Source organism: Danio rerio, chromosome 18 (assembly GCF_052040795.2).
Source record: "Danio rerio strain M-AB ecotype USA chromosome 18, GRCz13ab, whole genome shotgun sequence".
Taxonomy (NCBI): Eukaryota; Metazoa; Chordata; class Actinopteri; order Cypriniformes; family Danionidae; genus Danio; species Danio rerio.
The window spans coordinates 35593709-35615644 of record NC_141038.1 but is presented as its reverse complement, the minus strand read 5'-3'; the positions used below and the strand labels follow the sequence as shown (position 1 = coordinate 35615644).

Here is a 21936-nt window from a genome sequence, read left to right as displayed (position 1 = left end):
CCGAGGAACGCGCTCGCCTGTTGCTGAACTGTCTGAGGGAGCTCGACAGCAAACTAGTGGTCCCACTGAAGTTCTTTCAGAGGCTCCTGGGGCATATGGCATCCGCAGCCGCCGTCACGCCGCTCGGATTGCTCCATATGAGACCACTTCAGCACTGGCTTCACGATCGGGTCCCAAGACGCACATGGCACGTGGGCACACACCGGGTCTCTGTTACTGCGCTTTGTCGCTGCGCCCTCAGCTCTTGGAACGACCCCTCGTTCCTACAGGCAGGTGTGCCTCTAGGACAGGCGTCCAGCCATGTTGTTGTTTCAACAGATGCTTCCAACACGGGTTGGGGGGCCGTGTGTCGCGGGCATGCGGCTGCGGACCCGGGGAAGGGTGCCCAGTTGCATTGGGGCTCTCTCGGAGGGCTCTCTCGGCACGGATGCACTGGCCCACAGCTGGCCTCGGGGCATGCGCAAGTATGCGTTTCCCCCAGTGAGCCTGCTCGCGCAGTTACTGTGCAAGGTCAGGGAGGACGAGTAACAGGTTCTGCTAGTTGCGCCCCTTTGGCCCAACTGGACCTGGATATCAGAGCTCTCACTCCTCGCGACGGCCCTCCCCTGGCGGATCCCTTTGAGAGAGGACCTACTCTCTCAGGAACAGGGCACCATCTGGCACCCTCGCCCCGATCTTTGGAACCTCCACGTGTGGTCCTTAGACGCGAGGAAGACTTAGGTAACCTACCGACTGCGGTGGTTAATACCATCACTCAGGCTAGAGCCCCCTCCACGAGGCGCACCTACGCCCTGAAGTGGAGTCTATTCACTGATGGTGCGTCTCTCGCAGAGAAGACCCCCGAAACTGCCAGATTAGTGTTGTGCTCTCTTTCCTTCAAGAGAAGTTGGACAGCAGGCTGTCGCCCTCCACTCTCAAGGTTTACGTGGCCGCCATCTCCGCTTATCATAGCGCGGTAGCTGGCGGCCCCGTGGGAAAGCATAACCTCATCATCCGGTTCCTTAGGGGTGCTGGGCGAATTAATCCATCTCGCCCCCCTCTCATGCCCTCTTGGGATCTCGCCCTCGTTCTCACGAGTTGCGATCCGATCCCTTTGAGCCTCTCGAATCAGTATCTCTAAGATTTCTGTCCCTGAAGACAGCTCTGCTGGTTGCGTTGGCCTCCATCATGAGGGTCGGGGACCTGGAGGCATTTTCGGTCAGTGACTCGTGCCTGGAATTCGGGCCGGATTACTCTCACGTCATCCTGAGACCCCGCCCGGGTTATGTGCCCAAGGTTCCTACCACCCCCTTTAGAGATCAGGTAGTGAACCTGCAATCGCTGCCCCCGGAGGAGGCAGACCCAGCCCTTTCTTTACTTTGTCCAGTACGCGCTCTGCGTATTTATGTGGACCGTACTCAGAATTTTAGATCATCCGTAAGACTTCTGTTGAAGTAGGATAAATTAGGGCCAGGGACACATTGAATGACCGCGCCTCCCATGATGTGGGTGCGTCACGCTTGCTTGACTATCCCCTCATCGGGGGCGTTGGTAAGGTGCAGTCATTATGGCGCTTTCCATAATTCTCCCATTCGTAGATTCAATTGATCCACTCTCTGGCACTGAAGTTCCCCAACCGAAGGGGAACGTTCGAGGTTACAGAAGTAACCCTTCGTTCCCCGAGGAGGGGAACGGAAGTGCCATACTCCGTCGCCATAATGACTGTCCCTTAGCTGTTTGAAAGTCTCTTCAGCTTAAAAGGATGGCGTTTGCTCGCTCCAGGTGTGCTTATATGCTGGGATAATTGGCAATGAAGTACACCTGTGCAAGCTTACGCTGCCAATTCATTGCATTCATTGGCCCGTTCAATACTCTTTCAGACAAGCGGCTTCTGAACCGAATCCTCCCATTCGTGGATTCAATTAATCCACTCTATGGCACTTCCGTTTCCCTCCTCGGGGAACGAAGGGTTACTTCTGTAACCTCGAACATTTTGCCAATTGTGTGTTTTAGGTGTTTTGGTGCGTTAAGAGTTTATCAAAGTGGTAAATGTATTATACTGTATCATAGCCATTGTAAAAAACTGTAATATCAACAGTAATGTTTGTAAATAAATGCAATTTTGTTACCTGAGAGGTCAGTCCTATGTCCTTTCTGATTTTAAAATCATCGTTATCCGAAGTTCTCTTTCCCAAGGAAAATTTGTTAAAGGATGTATTCTCTTTATTTTGACGATTAGACTGTGAAAGCTGACCCCTCACACAGCTGCATTTTTGACTCAAAATTGCCCCTGTGCATCACACAGAATTTTACGTGTGGCTTTACTTTGCTCCAGTTTTTTGTGAAAAGTGTCATTCAAAAACACTTGAACTCAATCGCACAATTACAAATATAAAAGAAATCTAGGATATTCTTTAACAATGTATTCTTTAAAAGTGATCAAATACATATACTATTAACAGTTTATGAGGTAATAATGAAATTTTTATCAGATCCGAAAAAATCAAATAAATAGCCAACTTTGCATAAAGAATTAACAACAACATCAACACTAATAAATTACAACAATATTAATACACTTTAAAGTAATTTTTCATCTGGCACAGCACATTTTGAGCACACTTGGCAGACCTAAGTTTATCTTAAAAAGTACTCAAGATTAACTTAATAATAGTAACCAAAAAGTGAATTAAAATACATTATATAAAAGTATACTTGCATCATGTTCTTCAAATGCTCTCTTTTTGCACACTGATTTTGTAGTTGATATGCTGAGAATATTTTAGTACTACTGTAAGTGTCACTTTGGGTTAATGCAGTTAAATTTATACTTACATTTTTTTTCACCTGCTCCAGGTGTGTGGTTAGTATGTTCACTGCTGTGTGCACTTGAAAGGGTTAAATGCAGAGAACAAATGATGTATTGGTATGGGTCAGCATACTTAGCCACATGTCAGGTCATTTCACATTTTAAAATGTACAGTAATTAGATAATTTTTTTTTTATTTTATGTATCATTATGGCAGGTTACAACACCATTTCCAGTAAGTATTTAATGTCAAGTCATTTTAGAATGTGACTGTAACATATAATAATTATGATGCCAACTAAAGTAAAATTAAAGCTGGCAACATCTTTACTACAAAAGTCTTAAAACAATTGACATGATGAGTGCAATTGAGGTGTAACCATGTCAAAACTATATCTACAACAGCATTTATATCTAGAGTAAATAAGATGATTTTAATTGAATCTCTTAATTTTTTTGTCTTGACTTTTTATTTGAACTTGAAAGGGGCATAGAAAAGGCATCAAATAACCAAGCTAAAGTTTAAGGTTTTTCCTGTCTAATGCCTCAACAGTTACATGTGGACTTGAGACTATGTGCTCTTATCTTGAGAAGAGCATCAGAGAATGGAGCACAATAATCCCAATTAATATATAAGTTTTGCTAAAATCTTTTAGATTTTAATACTCTATTTTGAAACTATGAAAACAGAAACTGTAAAAGGTATACATATAATTACTATAATTGTTACATTAAAAACTATTTGGATAGCAATTTATTGTTTTCATTCATTCATTCATTTTCTTTTCGGCTTAGTCCCTTTATTATTCCTGGGTCGCTACAGCGGAATGAACTGCCAACTTATCCAGCATGTCTTTTACGCAGCGGATGCTCTTCCAGCTGCAACCCAGCTCTGGGAAACATCCACACACACTCATTCACTACGGACATTTTAGCTTACCCAATTTACCTGTATTGCATGTCTTTGACCTGTAGGGGAAAACATAGCACGGCAGGGAGAACATGCAAACTCCACACAGAAACGCCAACTGACCCAGCCGAGGTTCGTACCAGCCACCCTCTTTCTGTGAGGCAACAGTACTACCTACTGTGCCAGTGCATCACCATTTATTATATTCAGAATAGTAAATACAATCCGTTTACCGTAAGCAATTGTTTTGTTTAAAATGGTGGTCATGAATACATATTATAAATCTATTCTCTATATTTTCTATAAGCACCATTAAAATAGGTCATGTTCATTTGTCTGATTTCTTTGGCTGTGCAATCTGTACATTACAAACAGCAATATCTTGACAGCATTGTGTGCAAGTTGGAAAATGTTGTGTTGCAAAAATTGTTTTTTTATTTTTTTTAATCAGACTATTGTTTTGAATAATGCTTTAAAATATGTGAATATTTATTCAGTGAATCATTTTCTTTTGCAACAACATACAAGGTTGGTTATATATGTGTAGAGTTAATAATAAATAGTATAGTGTAATTTTTTATTTTTTTACTTGATTCAGTTATTTTTATCAGGTTTTTTTTTTTTTTTTGTAATTTAAGCAATTGTCATTTTCGTCTTTTTTTTTGGAGGTTTAATTTGTTTTAAAATATAAAAATGGTTAGGTGTGTAGTTTATTTCTTCAATCAATGACATGGAGTCAGATCTAGATGACAAAGCTTAGATCACCCCTTTTCCCAAAGATGGGTTGCAGCTGGAAGTGCATCCACTGCATTAGTAAGCATAAGCTGCAAGTTTGGCTAGTAAACTAAAAACCTTTTAGGGGTTGGCAATATATTTGTTAGTTTTTCATTTGATCTGCTGCTGCTGTAATCTGAGTAAGCGTTTTAATACTTTGACTATTTTGATCTTTATTTTAGTTTTTACTTTTTTTAATACATTCCAATGAAGAGTTTGCAAAAAACACAAATTGCATTATATATATATATATATGTTGCAAAACGAGATATATCCATTTTGAAAAATGTTTTTTTTTTTTTTATATTATTATTATATCACAATTTTTGTAAATTATACTATTACTTGAGCTCAGTAAAGGCCAGAAACACATTATTTTTGAACCCAGGATATTTTTTATTTAATTTTATGTTCATAAATAGTTCATAAATAAGTTAAAAACCAAGCCAAAATGCAACATTTATCTTAACATTGTCAAACATCTTTAATTGGTGAAAAAACTATACATCATAAATATATGGAATAATATATACAAAGATTAATAATAATGAGATTCTAAGTTAGATTTGGTCAGAATGTACACAACATAACATAATTTTTTATTTTTTTTTGCAAAACACTATATCCACCTAGGCTATATTCTACTACAGTAATACCATTAAAATAAGCTAGTAAATCAATGTTTTGTTTGATAAGTTAGATTAAGTTAGTTAGATAAACGACTTGTAGCTTGTTATAGAAAGAGTGAACGGTGGCTCCTTCACACCGCTGCTGAAATCCAAACCTGTATGATCAGCACGGGCCAGGCCGCAGTGTCACAATTCTTATCTCTGTTGCACCGTGTCTGCCACATAAGCTTGCCTCGCCCCAACACATTAGATGAATTATTTCAGTGTAATAATAATGATAATAATAGATCATTTATTGGTTGTTGTGAAAAATCAGAACCGTTTATTTTTCTTCAAAACAACGTGTGCCCTTTATGTTCCCTTATATAAAATTTACAACAAGAATTAATGTGAGGTTGTAGGCTATAAATAACAGGTGCAACCGCATAAATAAATGTTTAGAAAGGACGTTTTCGTTTAGTTGAAGGCTTCATCTTCTATCGCTAAATCTATGAGCAAACATGGAGCACTTCACCAGCGGCGACTCTCCTCCCAGAGAATCCTGAGCTTGTGCAGCATCCTGAACATTCTATTACTGTTATATCGCACTTTGTAAAGAAACTGGTCTGGCAGATGTAGTAGGCCTAAAATGTACTTTCTTAAATGTTATTAATGGCAGCAATTCACACATAGATTAAGGTACATCTGAACAGTGATTTCCAATAACAAAATCCAAAAGTCAAAGAATGCTGTTTATCGCGTTTTATATATATATATATATATATATATATATATATATATATATATATATATATATATATATATATATATATATATATAAATATATAGTTGAAGTCAGAATTATTAGCCCCACTTGAAATTTTATTTTTATGTCCCAAATGATGTTTAACAGAGCAAGGAAATTTTCACGGTATGTCTGATAATATTTTTTCGTCTGGAGAAAGTCTTATTTGTTTTATTTCGGCTAGAATAAAAGCAGTTTTTAATTTTTCAAAATCCATTTTAAGGTCAAAATTATTAGCCCCTTTTAGCTTTTTTTCCTCGTTAGTGTACAAAACAAACCATTGTTTTACAATAACTTGCCTAATTACCCTAACCTGCCTAGTTAACTTAATTAATCTAGTTTAGCCTTTAAATGTCACTTAAAGCTGTATAGAAGTGTCTTGAAAAATATCTAGTAAAAAATTATTTACTGTCATCATGGCAAAAATAAAATAAATCATTTAATAGAAATTACTTATTAAAACTATTGTTTAGAAATGCGTTGAAAAAATCTTATCTCCGTTAAAAACAAAATGGGGAAAAAATTTACAGGGGGGCTAATAATTCTGACTTCAACTGTATATAATTATATATTTTTTTGCCTCAACGAAATGTATTCTGCACTAGACCTTGCACTGGCTTAAATAAGTAAATCTGACTTTCACTCAAACACAATAATGCGTCTAATATTTAAATTTTTTTTAAATAACCGTATACGTCCAAAATAGGTCAGTTTGAACATTGAATTCATGGCATCAGTGTGTCGACCGGATTTGCATGTCGAACCGTGCAGATATGGTCTCGGACAGACCAACGCAAAATATACATGATCTGCACGTAAGCACAGCATCTAGTGTTTGGTGGGGTTTTTCATTCTGCATAACAACAAGATAAAAGTTAATATACACTGCTGTATGGCTATCCATTATACTACTGTACAAATAAACCTAATTTAACATCCACAGACTGGGAATGTTGTATGATTGAAACATACTCGTATATTAGTTGTAGTGATATTATGTAGTACTACTATTCCAGCAGTTATGAGTTACATAGCAATTTTACAGTTTATTTTTTATTACTGTCTTTTTTTAAATTAAAAATATTTTAAAATTATAAAACTAATTCTGAAGGTGCAGCTAATCACAAAGAGCTGGAACAGATCTTTTAATACCAGTTTCTTTGCTAATCCTGTTCTGTGGACATGTTTATACAAAGTGCTATGGAGACATGTTAACACACACCTGTCAATAAATTTGGTCGGCACAGAAAGCCGCATTCCTACATCACATTGGGCTTCAAAATCACTGGGATCTGAATCCTATTTTAAAATCAGGGAATACAAAAGAGACTTGTGTTTATATCACTCCAATATGACCGCTTCGAAAAGATTTTGCATCGTAGGTCCCCTTTAATTCAGTTTATTTGTAAATGTTTCAAGGCTTTTAAATTATCTGCGTAAACTAATGTAAACAAAACATTGTAATGTTGATATAACTATCTTTTTTAATTTCTGAATATAGTTTACATCAAAACCTTTCCCATCAGATGTTGCTTTGTGTTTTTTTCAGGTTTACACAGGATTATGTAACATTTAGGTACAAAAATGCAGAATAGTAAACCAAAACTTGAGGCTAATATGGCAAATATCTCCACAGCTACAGTAAATTTCCCAGGAGGACTGACATAAGCTGGAATAAATGTGATCCATACTGCACAGAATATGAGCATACTGAATGTTATAAATTTGGCTTCATTGAAGTTATCAGGCAGTTTGCGAGCCAGAAAAGCAAGAATAAAACACAAGACAGCAAGTAGGCCAATATAACCAAGCACAGCCCAGAAACCTATATTAGAACCCAAATTGCACTCAAGAACAATCTTTTCTTGATAATATTTTAAATTTTTGTGGGGAAATGGGGGTGACATTGTTAGCCACAGCACACATATAAGAACCTGTATAAGTGTCAAAGCAAATACACTTAGTCGTTGTTGTACAGGACCAAACCACTTCATGATATTATTTCCTGGAAGTGCAGCTTTGAAGGCCATTAACACCACTATTGTTTTCCCCAGAACACAGGATATACACAGGACAAAAGTGATTCCAAATGCAGTGTGACGCAACATACAGGACCACTCAGTGGGGCGACCAATGAAAGTAAGAGAACACAGAAAACATAGAATCAATGAGAAGAGCAACAGGAAGCTCAGCTCTGAGTTGTTGGCCTTTATTATTGGAGTGTCTTTCTTACGGTAAAACAGGATGGCCATTAGCGCAGTTAATACTGCACCAAACAGTGAGAAGATGACTAGAACTATACCCATAATTTCTGTGAAAGACAGAAATTCTACATCCTTTAAAACACATTTATTTTTCTCAGCATTAGACCAATATTCCCCTGGACATTGTTTGCAGTTATTTGAATCTGGAAAAAAAGTAATGATCGTTACTGTTAGCGATAAAAGGATTTTATTTAACTCCTCTGCTTGGAATCTACTCCATCCAGAACTGGAACGTATAAAAGAAAAAAACTAAAAATAACAATTTTCTTTGAATCTGTGAGATATGCTGAAGATTACCTGTCTGATTACTTATTTCTCCTTCTGCACATGGGATACAGTCATAACAGCAGACAGGCCTCCCTTTCTGAGCAGCCTTCCTAGAGCCTGGAGGACAGCTCTCGCTGCACACAGACCTGGGCCTCTACATAGAAAAATACATTGTTTTCTTAGTTATTCATACTAATTCCATAGAAAAAAAGTGCTTAAATAGATTTTGATCTCAGAATCTTTAAATGATGCAAATAAGCAACTATTCAGTTAACAGTGCTTTCCTTTTTTAAAAACTCTATCTGTACTGGGGTCGACGGTTACTTTTGACCATATACTGTACATGTTATAGGTCATAGGCTTGCATAGGCTTTTACTCTTTAAGATGTTTTTTGTTGATTTATTTTTTGAGAAAAATCATAAAACAAACAAATAAATATTTTAAACAATGCTTTGCATTGTTATATAATAATTAAGTATACATAAAGTGAATTGTAATTTAAAACTTTTTTCTTGCAAGTATGCCCTGTGCTCCATTGCAGGTTCGGGGTCCCTGGACACCAGTTAAAAGCTTGTGTATATAACAGTTACAGATTTGTGTATTTTTCAATGTATCACATTATTCTAATCTGGTATCCTTTATGCCTTTAGATCTGGGTAGTTTAAATAATTTGGATTTTTTTTTATTAAATTGCAAACATATTACTGTCATTTACATCCAGTTGTCCTCCAGCCCAGATTATGTTTTCAGTGTGAAGCACAAATCGCTGGTGAGGAGGCAGTGAGGCATCATAGTACCCAATTGGTTTAAACTTAATTGATTCATTTGCATCCTTCTGCCAGTTCACAACTTCATATTGGGCTACTGTGGCACCAGTGCTGTCAAATGACACAATATCTCCCAGTTTAAGTGTGAAATTAATCTTTTTCAGAGCCCCAACAACCTATTAAAGAATAAACATCTTAAAACTTTTTATCTGGATATCCTCGTTCTCTTCTCCACCTTACTGCTTATGTATTCATTGACTTATTAGTAATATAAATCTGTCTATCCATTTACCTGCTGTGGTTGTATTGCAAGACCTTTTTTACAGCCGTCTTCTTTGCATTTGAGTAGACTGTGTAGTGAATGAGCTACAGCATATACTGCTTTGTAGACATTGGTTGAATATCTTTGTTCAGGTACATCTTCATTGTAGTTCTTTAGCAACAGTAGATCCTGATATATACCACAACTTAAAGAATATTGGGAAGAATTCCCAATTGTCATTGTGCATGGAAAAGCTGTTTCCCAGAATGATTTTATGACATAATCTGCAAATCCTTCAATAGCAGTTTTTCTCACAGCAAATCCCAGCGACCCTCCAAGCACATGAAAACTGTTTGGCGTAATTAAACTCTTTGCAGTTATCCATCCCTCGACTCCAATCATTTGGAGACCTGTAATGTTCTGAATACTAAGTTGTTCAAGTAGATTGTACATTTCAGAACTGGTAAGAAATGCAACAATGACTTTGGCGGTTCCTTTCTTTATTGTCTCAACAACTTTTTGGAGTTTTTCTGGTTCTGTTCGGTAAAATTTTACAGAGTACTCCACACAAATTCCTTCCTCCTGAGCTGTATTGAGAAAGGTTGTCATTCCATTGTTTCCATAGTCATTATCCGTGTTCACAGCTCCCACCCAAGACCACCCAAAATGCTTGACTATGTATGCAAGTGCTCTGCTCTGGTGGTAATCACTAGCAATAGTTCGAAAGAAAGAGGGGTATTCTTTCCTATTGCTGAGACATTCACACGTGGCTGAGGGACTTATCTGGTAAGGAAAAAAAATGAATAAATAAAAAATATAGCAACATAAAAACATAAATACTTATTAGCTTACCACCGGAATTTTAAAAGGTCCAGTAGTTCTGGAAAGAATCACTGTAGCAGAAGACTCTGTTTCTCCTATTATAGCATGTATAGGAGACTGCCCAGTGCATCTGTCTCTCCATGTAAATTCTGGACCATTCATCAATGCCATAGTTGCACTCATAGCAGACAGTCTGGAACCACATGCATCATAAATTTGGTAGCCAACTGTAATATTTGGTAACAAACCTAAACTTCTATTAATCTCCTCAATGGCATAAATCATGGTCTGAACCATTCGAAAATCTCTTAAACTCACACTGTAAAAATGTGTCAAAACATCAATAGACATTTCCATAGACTATTTGCATTCTTTTACATGTGATTATTTCTAAAACATATCAATAGTGCATTATACTAATTTCATTTCTACTGTATAGATTTGAAATAGCTTGCACACTAACAAACCTTGAACATGATAGAAGCTGGGGTTTTTGTGTATATGTAAATGAAGTTAATATCTCTGTGCTGTGGACTGAAAAAATTGCTCCGATATTTACATCTCCATCCTTAGATAGCAGCGGAAATTTAGGATTTCCCATCATTTGACAAAGAGGATTCTCTGCCTTTGTATAAAATATAAAGATAAGCACAGTGTATAGAAAGACAGACATTGAAACAATTCTGTTTAATGGAGCCAAATGCACCTGACTTAATACAATATGACAACTTTTATAACCATAATGAGTATGGATGAGTGATTCTGACATCATAGGGCAGGCCACAAAGTCAAGTTAATTTACAGTATGTAGTAAAATATAAAATTGCTGAGAGGGTGTGTACTTAGTTTATGCTTATTTAGCAAATAGCAGTTATGTTATTTTATTTAAAAAAAAAAACTGTCACTGTCAAACAAATAATCCATCTGAACTCTGAACTGGTTTAAGTGCTTTACAAGCAGATTTAATTTATGCTTTTTAAATGCATAAACCCACTTAGTTCTCTGACACACAGAAGGAAACCTGACTGGTTCTCACACATCAGCCATACATGTTTGCACTTTCATGTACACCTTCTATTCACAATTCAAAACCAGTGTTTTAATTATAATTTTTATTTAGATTGAACTTCTTACAAATTGCAGTAATTACTAGAAATGTGTAATTTTTGGATAACTCTATGGTTCTCTGCTGCCTTCTTGTCCTGGCACTGGATAAGGTGTTAAATATGATGATGATGTTACTACAGTAACATGTTCAGTGTATTACAGAGGTGGGTGGGTGCTTTCTCGCTGTGTCAAGATTATACGCTATTTAATTTTGTAAAAAAAATATTTATTTGATATATTTTTTTAATTATTTAATTATTTTAATTATTTAATTATTATTTATTATATGTTATTTTTTCCGACATCATCATCATATTTAACACCTTATCCAGTGCCAGGACAAGAAGGCAGCAGAGAACCATAGAGTTCTTTGAAAAGGCCATGAAACCTCCTCGTTTCAGCAGGGTGTTTTCACACCTCTACTTTGGAAAAAGTCAGAAAAGTGGACTTGTCCAGCTTTGTTTAGGGGGGAGTGTTGGAGGAAGAAAAGAGGCATGGTGTGGGAGTGTCTATTTGGGTGCGCCGAGTTTTAGAGTCAAAATACACACACAGGGGACAAAGTGACTGTGTTTACATGGACATCTTTAGTCAAATTATTTGGCAAATTACTAAATGGGTGACTTTCATTTGGCTCTTTCATTCAGGGTATTCATTAATGTCCCTCCCGACAAACGTGAGGCGCTGCTCTAAGCGTGTATTTTTCATGCAATGTTTGATACCGCACGGCGAATGAGAGAAAAAAAAACTCAGCATTTCCCAGAAACTTAGATACTCACGGCAGGTAGCGTCAGAAAGCCGCGTGTGTTATTCCGGTCACAAAATCCAACATGAGGTAATAGTTTGGTTGTAACTGTTAGTGCTAACTATTGCACTCGGTTTGCACACTACTTGTCTGAAAGAGTATTGAACGGGCCAATGAAAACAATGAATTGGCAGCGTTAGCTTGCCAGCAAACGCCATCCTTTTCGCTTTAGAGACTTTCTGATCGAGTCGATGAGGGTTCCTCCAGCTGTGATCCCGCGATACCGAGCGAACGAGAGCATTCTCCTGGTCCAGAGATTGTTCAACGCAGCGGCAGACAGTCAAGCTGGGTTTTCTCCCTTGCGATTCTTTGGACCGTTCCTCCAGAGCGGTGTGTATAAAGGTGCAACTTTAAAAAGAGAGCAAAAGTCGTGCAGCACGTCCATTTCAGGACGGCTTTCTGACTGTGCGTTTCTGGATGCTGTGGGTTTCTGTCCTCGGATGATGGGCACGGGAACTGCGTTACATGCTCCAGCATGTTAATGCGCTGCTCGCAGGCAGTTCATGTCGTCTTTGCGATGCCATGACTGTTGCGCAGTAAAGATCGTGGTTAGCCTTTGCAAAAGGGCAAACCACCCCAGTTGTCCCCTGCTCTGCAGCGGGCACTCGGGCAGATCTGAGGGTTCAACGAGAGAAAATTCGTCGCCCACGGGCCCGCGGACCTCTCGCTCCTCCAAGCGCTCCATTTAAGCTTCTGGCGGGGGAAGCGATCCGTCTAACAAATGGTAGCCCTTATGCTCAATGACACCAGAGACAAGACATCCACCGCGGCATCGGAGGGTGGGCTTTCATTGTGCGATGATGATCCAGACCCGCTCGCCCCCTTCGGGCAGGTGAGCGCTGTCAAAACGGATCCTGAAACGGACATGTTAGCTGTGCTTTCCCGGGCTGCTTCGGCCGTGGGTTGGAGATGGTTTATCCCCCAGCTCCCCAGCCGGACCGACTAGAGGGATGTTCCCTTCTTCCCGAAGGTGCACAGTAGGCTCACGCGGACTTGAAGGGCAGTTTTTTCTGCTCGTGCTGCGTGTCCCTCCACCCTCACCACTCTTGACGGTGGAGCGGCCAGGGGGTATGTGGCGATTCCTCAGGTTGAGTGCGCAATGGCGGTTAATCCACGCGGTGCCTCTTCTTGGCGGGGTCCGCCTCGTCTCCCATCCAAAGTTTTCTGCTCCCTCGGAGCTAGAGCTTACAAAGCTGTGGGCCAGGCTGCTTCCGCCTTGCATGCAATAGCTACCTACCAGTGCTACCAAGCGTAGCACGTCTGGCCGAGCTGAAGGAGGGTGGGTCCAACCTAGGCTTATGAGCTTCGCACTGCAGCCGACTAAGCTCTTTGGACTACTAAGTCCGCTGCGTGTGCGTTGGGGAGGACAATGTCCACACTAGTGGTCCGGGAGCGCCACCCCTGACTAAAACTTGGCTGATATGCATGAAGTCGACAAAGTCCGCTTTCTTGACTCCCCATATCCCAAGCTGGTCGGCGACACGTCTGCGAATTCACCCAGGAATTCAGGGAGGTGAGAGAGCAGTCTGATGGGTGATGTCACCTTCGGCGGGACCGTAAGCCCGCTCTGCCCGCCGTACCATCCATATCTGCTCCTCGCCGAAGGCACCCGCCTACGAGAGCTGCACCGCCCCCGCCTCTGGGGAAGCGGGCGTATCAAGCACCTCGGAAGCAGGCAGCCCCCTGCCCAGAACGCCGCTAAGTCCGGCAATGGACCGCAAAGCGTCCCTGGGACAGATCATCTGGAGAAGAGGGAACTTGCTCTTTCCCCGCTGGAGGGCGGGGCCCCATTTCCAACGGCCCTTTTTACTGCCATGAAATGAAAGGGCACTTTTCCACTTCCCTGGACGTGACAGCCCCGAAATCTGCTAGTCTGAGACACTGTGCTCTCTAGCTCGCAGGTTCGGTGTGCTCCGCCAGTGGCTCACGAGCGCTGGGACAGTTTCCTCCCCCAGCCCTCAAGCCCCCTCTCCGAGGGCAGGGTGCGGAGCCAGAGCAAATCGCTCTCCTCCAGCTCTTCCGTGGGACCCTCGCGCTTCCCGGATCAGCACACCCGCTTCGTGCTGCCTCACCTCTGGTACGTCAGCGGTTGTTGCAATGACGCCATTAGCGAGGGCTCGGCCAGCCCCTCGCGGTGGCTCATACGCATAATCGGACTAGGCTACGCGATTCAGTTTGCGAAACGGCCCCCCAAGTTCACGGGCGTGTATTTCACCAGGATCAACCCCCTGTCATGCGAGAGGGGATTGCTGCCCTCCTGGCGAAGGATGCAATCGAGCCAGTTACTCCAGCCGAGATGGAGAGCGGGTTCTACAGCCCGTAATTCATCGTACCCAAAAAGAGCGGTGGGTCATGGCCAATCCTAGATCTGCGCGTTTTGAACCGCTGTCTTCACAAGCTGCCGTTCAGAATGCTTACGCAGAAGCGCATCCTCCGATGCGTTCGTCCTCAGGATTGGTTTGCAGCTATAGACCTGAAGGACGCGTATTTTCATGTCTCCATTCGCCAGAGCGAATCGCTCTCCAGCTCTTCCGCGGGACCCTCGCGCTTCCCAGATCAGCACACCCGCTCCGCGTCACCGCCAGTTTCTGCGGTTGCGTTCGAAGGTCGAGCTAAGGAGGTTCCTTAGCGCCCCTTTGGCTTGCGGGTATCCGCATACTCAATTATCTCAACGAATGGCTGATTTTAGCCCACTCGCGGGAGCAAGTGGCTATGCATAGATACGAGGTGCTCCGGCATCTTCGCCTATTGGGGTTGCAGGTCAACTGAGAAAAGAGCAAACTCGCCCCGGTGCAGAGGATCTCTTTTCTCGGGATGGAGCTGGACTCGGTCACCATGGTAGCGCGCCTCTCCGAAGATCGCTCTCGCCTGTTGTTGAAGTGTCTGAGGAAGCTCGACAGCAAAATAGTGGTCCCACTGAAATACTTATAGAGCCTCCTGGGGCATATGGCATCCGCTGCGGCTGTCACGCCACTCGGATTGCTCCATATGAGACCACTTCAGCACTGGCTTCTGGATTGAGTTCCAAGACGCACATGGCATGCGGGCACACACCGAGTTTCGGTTACTGTGCTGTGTCGCCGCACCCTCAGCCCCTGGAATGACCCCTCGTTCCTGCAGGCCGGTGTGCCTCCGGGACAGGCGTCCGGTCATGTTGTTGTTTCAATAGACGCTTCCAACACGGGCTGGGGAGCCGTGTGTCGCGGGCATGCAGCTGCGGGCCTGTGGAAAGGTGCCCAGCTGCATTGGCATATCAATCGCCTAGAGCTGTTGGCAATGTTCCTCGCTCTCCACCGATTTTTTCCGTTGTTGGAGCAGCAACACGTGCTGGTCAGGATGGACAGTACGGCGGCGGCAGCGTATATTAACCGCATGGGGGGTACGCGCTCTCGTCGCATGTCTCAGCTCGCCCGCCGTCTGCTCCTCCGGAGTCACCCGCGGCTGAAATCGCTGCGCGCCATTCACATCCCAGGTATGCTAAACCGTGCAGCTGATGCGCTCTCACGGCAGCAATTCACTCTGGAGAATGAAGACTCCACCCCAAGTCTGTCCAGCTGATATGGGTGTGATTCGGGGAGGCCCAGATCAATCTGTTTGCCTCTCCCGAGAACGCTCATTGCCAGTTGTTCTTTTCCCTGACCGAGGGCACTCTTGGCACGAACGCACTGGCCCACAGCTGGCCTCAGGGCACACGCAAGTATGCGTTTCCCCCAGTGAGCCTGCTCGCGCACCTATTGTGCAAGGTCAGGGAGGACGAGGAGCAGGTTCTGCTAATTGCGCCCCTCTGGCCCAACCGGACCTGAATATCAGAGCTCTCCCTCCTCGCGATGGCCCTCCCCTGGCAGATCCCTTTGAGAGAGGACCTACTTTCTCAGGGACAGGGCACCATCTGGCACCCTCGCCCCGGTGGTCCCTAGACGCAAGGAAGACTTAGGTAATCTACCGTCTGCGGTGGTTGATACCATCACTCAGGCTAGAGCCCCCTACGCCCTGAAGTGGAGTCTTTTCACTGAATAGTGTGTCTCTCGCAGAGAAGACCCCCGAACTTGCCAGATCAGTGTTGTGCTCTCTTTCCTTCAAGAGAAGCTGGAGAGCAGGCTGTCACTCTCCACTCTCAAGGTTTACGTTGCCGCCATCTCCGCTTATCACAACACGGTAGCTGGCGGCACCGTGGGAAAGCATAACCTCATCATCCGGTTCCTCAGAGGCACTATGCGAATTAATCCAACTCGCCACCCTCTCATGCCCTCTTGGGATCTCGCCCTCGTTCTCACTAGCTTGCATTCAGATCCCTTCGAGCCACTCGATTCAGTTTCCTTAAGATTTCTGTCCCTGAAGACAGCTCTGCTGGTCGTGTTGGCCTCCATTAAGAGGGTCAGGGACCTGGAGGCATTTTTGGTCAGTGACTCGTGCCTGGAATTCAGGCCAGATTTTTCTCACGTTATCCTGAGACCCCGCCTGGGTTATGTGCCCAAGGTTCCTACCACTCCCTTTAGAGACCAGGTAGTAACCCTTCAAGCACTGCCCCCGGAGGAGGCAGACCCAGCCCTTTCCTAACCTCCAGTTCGTGCTCTGCGCATTTATGTGGACCGTACTCAGTACTTTCGATCATCTGAGCAGCTCTTTGTCTGTTATGGTGGTCGGCAGCAGGGAAGTGCCCTGACCAAACAAAGATTATCCCACTGGATTGTGGAGGCCATTTCTTGTGCTTATTTGAGGTCAGCCGCGTCCCCCGGTAGTTGCATCCTCTTGTGTGCGTGCATGCGGCGCCTCTTTAACAGACATCTGTAGAGCAACACCCAACTAATTTGCAAGGTTTTACAATCTGCGAGTGGAGCCGGTTTCCTTAAGGGTGTTAGGTAACCCTTTGTGATTGAGGACACAACTCGGTGGGGTGTTGTAATACGCTTGCGGTGCCCTTTTTCCTTAACACGGAGAGATGTGCACCTTCCTCTCTGTCAGTAAAGTTCCCCGTTTGGTGAGTCGTACAGATTGCTCTGAGGCCCCCAGCACTGACTCAGTGGAGGAGTCACTTGCTGGCCCACTACGTTAGGTCTGCCCGCTGGTCAGCCCGCGTTTTAGGGTATAGGTGCCGGCTATGTGCGATCCCCTCAGGCGATCTCATATGCTTTTCCGCCACGGTTCAGTCCCCCCTCTTGGGTGGACCCGTGCCTTCCCTATCCGCTAACCACCTTCTTATGCGCACTCCCCCTTCTTAGGGCTAGTCCATATGTATTTCCATTTTGTCTCCCTTATTCGGTGCGGATGGTCTTCGCAGCGTCCTCCCTACTGGGATTGCACGTTTCCCAACGTACTGTCGTATTTCCTAGAATTATCTAGACGCTAGCGACTCCCAAAAAAATATACCTATTTCGTAAAACTTCTTTTGAAGTGGGTATAAGTTAGGGCCAAGGGCACGTTGGAGGACTGCGCCTTCCATGATTTGGGTACATCACGCTTGCTTGACTGCCCTCTCATGGGAGGCATTGGTAAGGTGCAGTCATTATGGCGTTTTCCATAGTCTCCCATACGTGGATTTTAACATCAAATCCACTTATAGCACTGGAGTTCCCCAACCGAAGGGGAACGTTCGAGGGTACAGATGTAACCCTTCGTTCCCCGAGGAGGGGAACGGAAGTGCTATACTCTGTCGCCATAATGACTGTCCCTTAGCTGTTTAAAAGTCTCTTCAGCTTAAAAGGATGGCGTTTGCTGGCGCCAGTTGTGCTTATATACTGGGATAATTGGCAATGAGGCACACCTGCGCAAGCTTACGCTGCCAATTCATTGTTTTTATTGGCCCGTTCAATACTCTTTCAGACAAGCTGCTTCTGAACCGAAACCTCCCATACATGGATTTTAACATCAAATCCACTTGTAGCACTTCCGTTCCCCTCCTCGGGGAACGAAGGGTTACTTCTGTAACCTCAAACGTTCTGTAGCACTTTACAGTAAGGTTCCATATGTTAACAAGTAATCTGCATTATCTAAAAAGTAAATGTATAGCATGTAATACATATTTATTAAAGAAAGTTAACTTTAAAAAAAAAAAACCTTCTTTTTCTACATTTTAATGGTGCTGGGCTAACAAACAAACTAACAACGAACAGTTGATTTTTTGTTAACAATGATTATTAGTAGATATAACAAATGTAGTGATCATTGTTAGTAAATGTATTAAATAACTTAACTAATGAACCTTTCTGTAAAGTTTCTGTTTTCCCCCAGAACATTTTAGGAGACATTAGGAATGTCACTTACGAATCCTCCTCCTTTGCCTTCAATTTGAACCCCTTAAAGATGGAAATATGGTTATATGTTAAACAACGAATAAATTAATAAAATTAAGAATAAATAAAATATCATTTGTCTAATGTAAATTTAAGCTATATATTAGCTAAGAATTTAAATGAACTGTTGTTATTATGCATGTTCTTACATACATAATCATAAGAATTCATAATAATTCGTCTAATGTATCTTTTGTTTACATTGCACTGAAAGCCTTAAACTCTCACCACTACAGCGTGAGATAATGTATACTGTGTTGAGGTCGGCTCTACGAGCTGTCTCCATTGGAAAAAATAAACTTGCGCGCGGAAAAGACGCAATATGTGCAATATGAAAACTCGCTTAATGTCAGGTGACTTAACGTTACGCTCTGCGCAGCCTTTAACTGCTCATGCTGTATTGAACAGAATCACGTCACTCTATATCTATAGCGACCGTTTTTTGACTGAACAAAGTTTATTTTTGATGTCTTGGTCACTATTTGGAAAGCGGGAACAAATTGCCAAGAGGGGGCGGGTTTCATTCACATTAAAGTGAATTTTATATACAAGAAAACCGCCATAAAAACTCGAGCTATAACACCTCAAATGACTGCACAAATAAAGTGCGACAGCTTCCACATTAGTGTACACATTTTTCGTCATGTTGTCTGGTCCAGCCTGTTGATAACTTATTAGTCTTTTTTTCGAGCGCGTAACTTAATGTTAACTGGTAATTCCTGTCAGTGTTCGCCGTCATTTCATATCAAATCCTAAAACGAAGGTAGATTTGTTGCAGTACTACATACTCAGATGATGGAGAACTTGATACTTTAAGGGTTTTTAACTTGAGAATTAAGTGAAATAATCAGAAAATTAACATTTTACTTACCCGCAGCTCGGTGTCAGCCAACATCATGGTTCTTCTTAAGGCAGCCAGAGCGAAAAGAGCGTGACAACGGTGGCTGATGCAATTTAAAATGGCGAAAAATGACGTGATTGGGCGAAAAAAAGCATCCGCTATTAATTTAAATTTTGTATAGTCAGAACTTATTATATTATACTGCCAAAACAATAAAATACATTTGTCTAATTTTGTCTAAATTATATTATGTTATAATTATATAACAATTTTATTTTTTATTTAAAATGTATTTTAGGGATTTTCATGTGTTATTTATATAAAATGTGATGTATTTCTCTATCTCAAATACAAATTGCCCTCCCCCAGGACATTACACATGTGCTGTGTAGATCTATAGAGAGGCACTAAATACGGATTACACATTAATGTGTTAAAAAGGTAAAAAATCTATTCAACATGTGTCAGAATACTAGCAAAACAACCATGTGTGTTGTTTTTTGACACATCCATTTTTGCAGTGTATATCATATCTCTTTATTAGCTGATTTAAAATTTTTTTAATGTTCTGATTGTGATTTCTCAATACAAAAATCACTTCCTGCGCTCCATCTAAATTTTCCACATCATGTGCAAACCTATTATGTTTACTTTTTCCTTTTCTAGTTTGCTTCCACAAGAGGACAACATTTCTGCGCATGAGAAATTGGCAGCCCACAAGCTCTTTTTAAACACATGGCAGTGTGCATCACATCACCTGTGTGTGCAGCACAAAGCCCTCGTGAGCGGTAATATCCTGTCTTATGCGTGTGCGATCATCCTCTTCTCCTGCTTTTTCTCATCCGAACACTTATGCCGAGTTCAGACTGCATGATTTTCACAGTAGTCTTGTCACAGATGTTTTCACACTGCATGACTATCTGGGCTAGCGTTTCGTCGCTGCTTTGTTTACACTGCAAGATGGATCGGTGACAGGGGGTTTCACACTGCATGACTTTACTATAGGAAGAATCGCCGACAACGTCGTCCAAACTACGTCTCACTGCCAAAAACACGTATTATATCTTTTGTTATTAACTACATAATGAGAAAGAAGCCTTTAATGGGGTAGAACATGTACATGTTTGCTCACCTGGGTTTAAAGGGAATTAGCCATTTCTCCTTAACGTTGATAATAAACTAATTTCTTTCTGTATTAAACGTCAAACAGACACGGTTGCTCCTGTGTCCTGTCAAACCTCCACGGGTTTTTCCTCCATTTCGTGAGTCAAAATAAACCGAAAAAGAGCGCTTTTAACTTCTCCCCCAGCCTCCCGCTGGTCTGCAGCAGTTATAGACACACCAACACGCAAGTGAATGCCGCTCTCTCATTGGCTGTAGGCGATGGCTGATGTTATTTTCAGTCAAAACTCAATTCACATGGCATGATTTGAATCGCCGACAGCTCCAGATATTTAGCATGCCAAATATCTCGCAGGCATCGGCGACTCATCGGCGATTCTCTCAGATCGCGTCGTTGATAGTTCATACTGTGTGATTGTCACTCACGTGCATGAGCACCAATTTGCCTGTGATTTCAGGCATTTGTCGGCGATTTCTCAAAACCTGTCAGCGAGCCGAAATCGGGGCTAAAATCACGCAGTCTGAACTAGGCATTATTTTTGTCAGTCATGCTGCTTCTTGATTGTATGATTACATTTGCATGCATTTTGAAAAATGTTCAGAGTCAAATTTTAAACTTAAGTGACAAACTGTCCTGACCATGTTTCATGCTGGCCCTGGACCTTTCTGATTACTGAGCCCTGCTCAAGGTTAAACTGCGTTTTAAAGACCACAAGTAATTGGAACATTGAGCTGCAAGGTGATAAATAGTTCTAGATTTACAATTTTGAGATATGAGACCAGGTGAAAAAGGCATCAGCATTGTGTGCATAATTCACTCAAAGATGAAAATGTACTCAATACAAACATATCAGTTAATTAGCAGATTACTATATTTTGTGATTTTTTTTCTCCCACATTTATTATGCTTTTGAATCGCAGTATGAGACATTGATCTTTCTTCCAACAACTTTTATCCTTAAGTTGAACATTTGTTAACATTTTTAATAGTGTCAAGTCAATATTCTCTATGTTGGTGTTGTATGCAACAAACACCTTGTAATAAACAGGCAGTACATTTCCTGCTATTTTACACTTATTTTTCTATATATTATTTCTTAAACATATTATATTATTTCAAACTACTAAATTGTTAAGAGTCAGTTTTGCATAAAATGTAGAGTTGAATTTTCAACATCAAAAGTTGACAGAGCAGAGATCAAAATCCCATAATGCAATAACCGTAAATGAACACAAAATACAGAAACTGTTAATTAACATTTTTACAGTATATTTACTCACATCAAGTGGTTATAAGCCTTTATAAATTCTTTCTTCTTTTGAACATAAAAAAAATATATTTTAAAGAAAGATAAAACCAGTATCAATTGACATACATTGTAAGAAATGAAAAACTGAAAAATGAAAATGAAAAAAGCACGCACATCCCTCTTAACTGGGTGCTCAGCCAAAAAACGCAAAAGGTGCATATTAAATTTTCATCAAAAGCGGCAAAGCCAAAGCTCC

General features: G+C 41.7%; 1 protein-coding gene and 1 long non-coding RNA gene across 5 annotated transcripts in view; one reads left to right on the top strand and one right to left on the bottom strand.

Annotated features, from left to right (window-relative positions):
• Positions 1–21936, top strand: part of LOC147839782 (uncharacterized) — a 58486-nt gene that overhangs the window by 29445 nt on the left and 7105 nt on the right. The gene's annotated exons all lie outside the window — the stretch shown is intronic.
• LOC100007225 (extracellular calcium-sensing receptor-like) lies at positions 7260–10969 on the bottom strand. Of its 4 annotated transcripts, none has more exons than XM_087293666.1 (6): positions 10736–10969; positions 10299–10587; positions 9477–10229; positions 9133–9360; positions 8447–8570; positions 7260–8292 (listed from the first exon to the last, which is right to left on the bottom strand). In XM_087293666.1, the coding sequence occupies exons 1-6, from the start codon at positions 10939–10941 to the stop codon at positions 7388–7390; spliced, it is 2505 nt and encodes an 834-aa protein (XP_087149792.1). In that variant the 5' UTR covers positions 10942–10969; the 3' UTR covers positions 7260–7387. The 4 variants fall into 4 exon arrangements, with proteins under 4 accessions (XP_087149792.1, XP_087149794.1, XP_087149795.1 ...); XM_087293668.1 differs by having other exon boundaries at positions 7270–8292; positions 10299–10461; XM_087293669.1 differs by having other exon boundaries at positions 7347–8292; positions 10302–10461.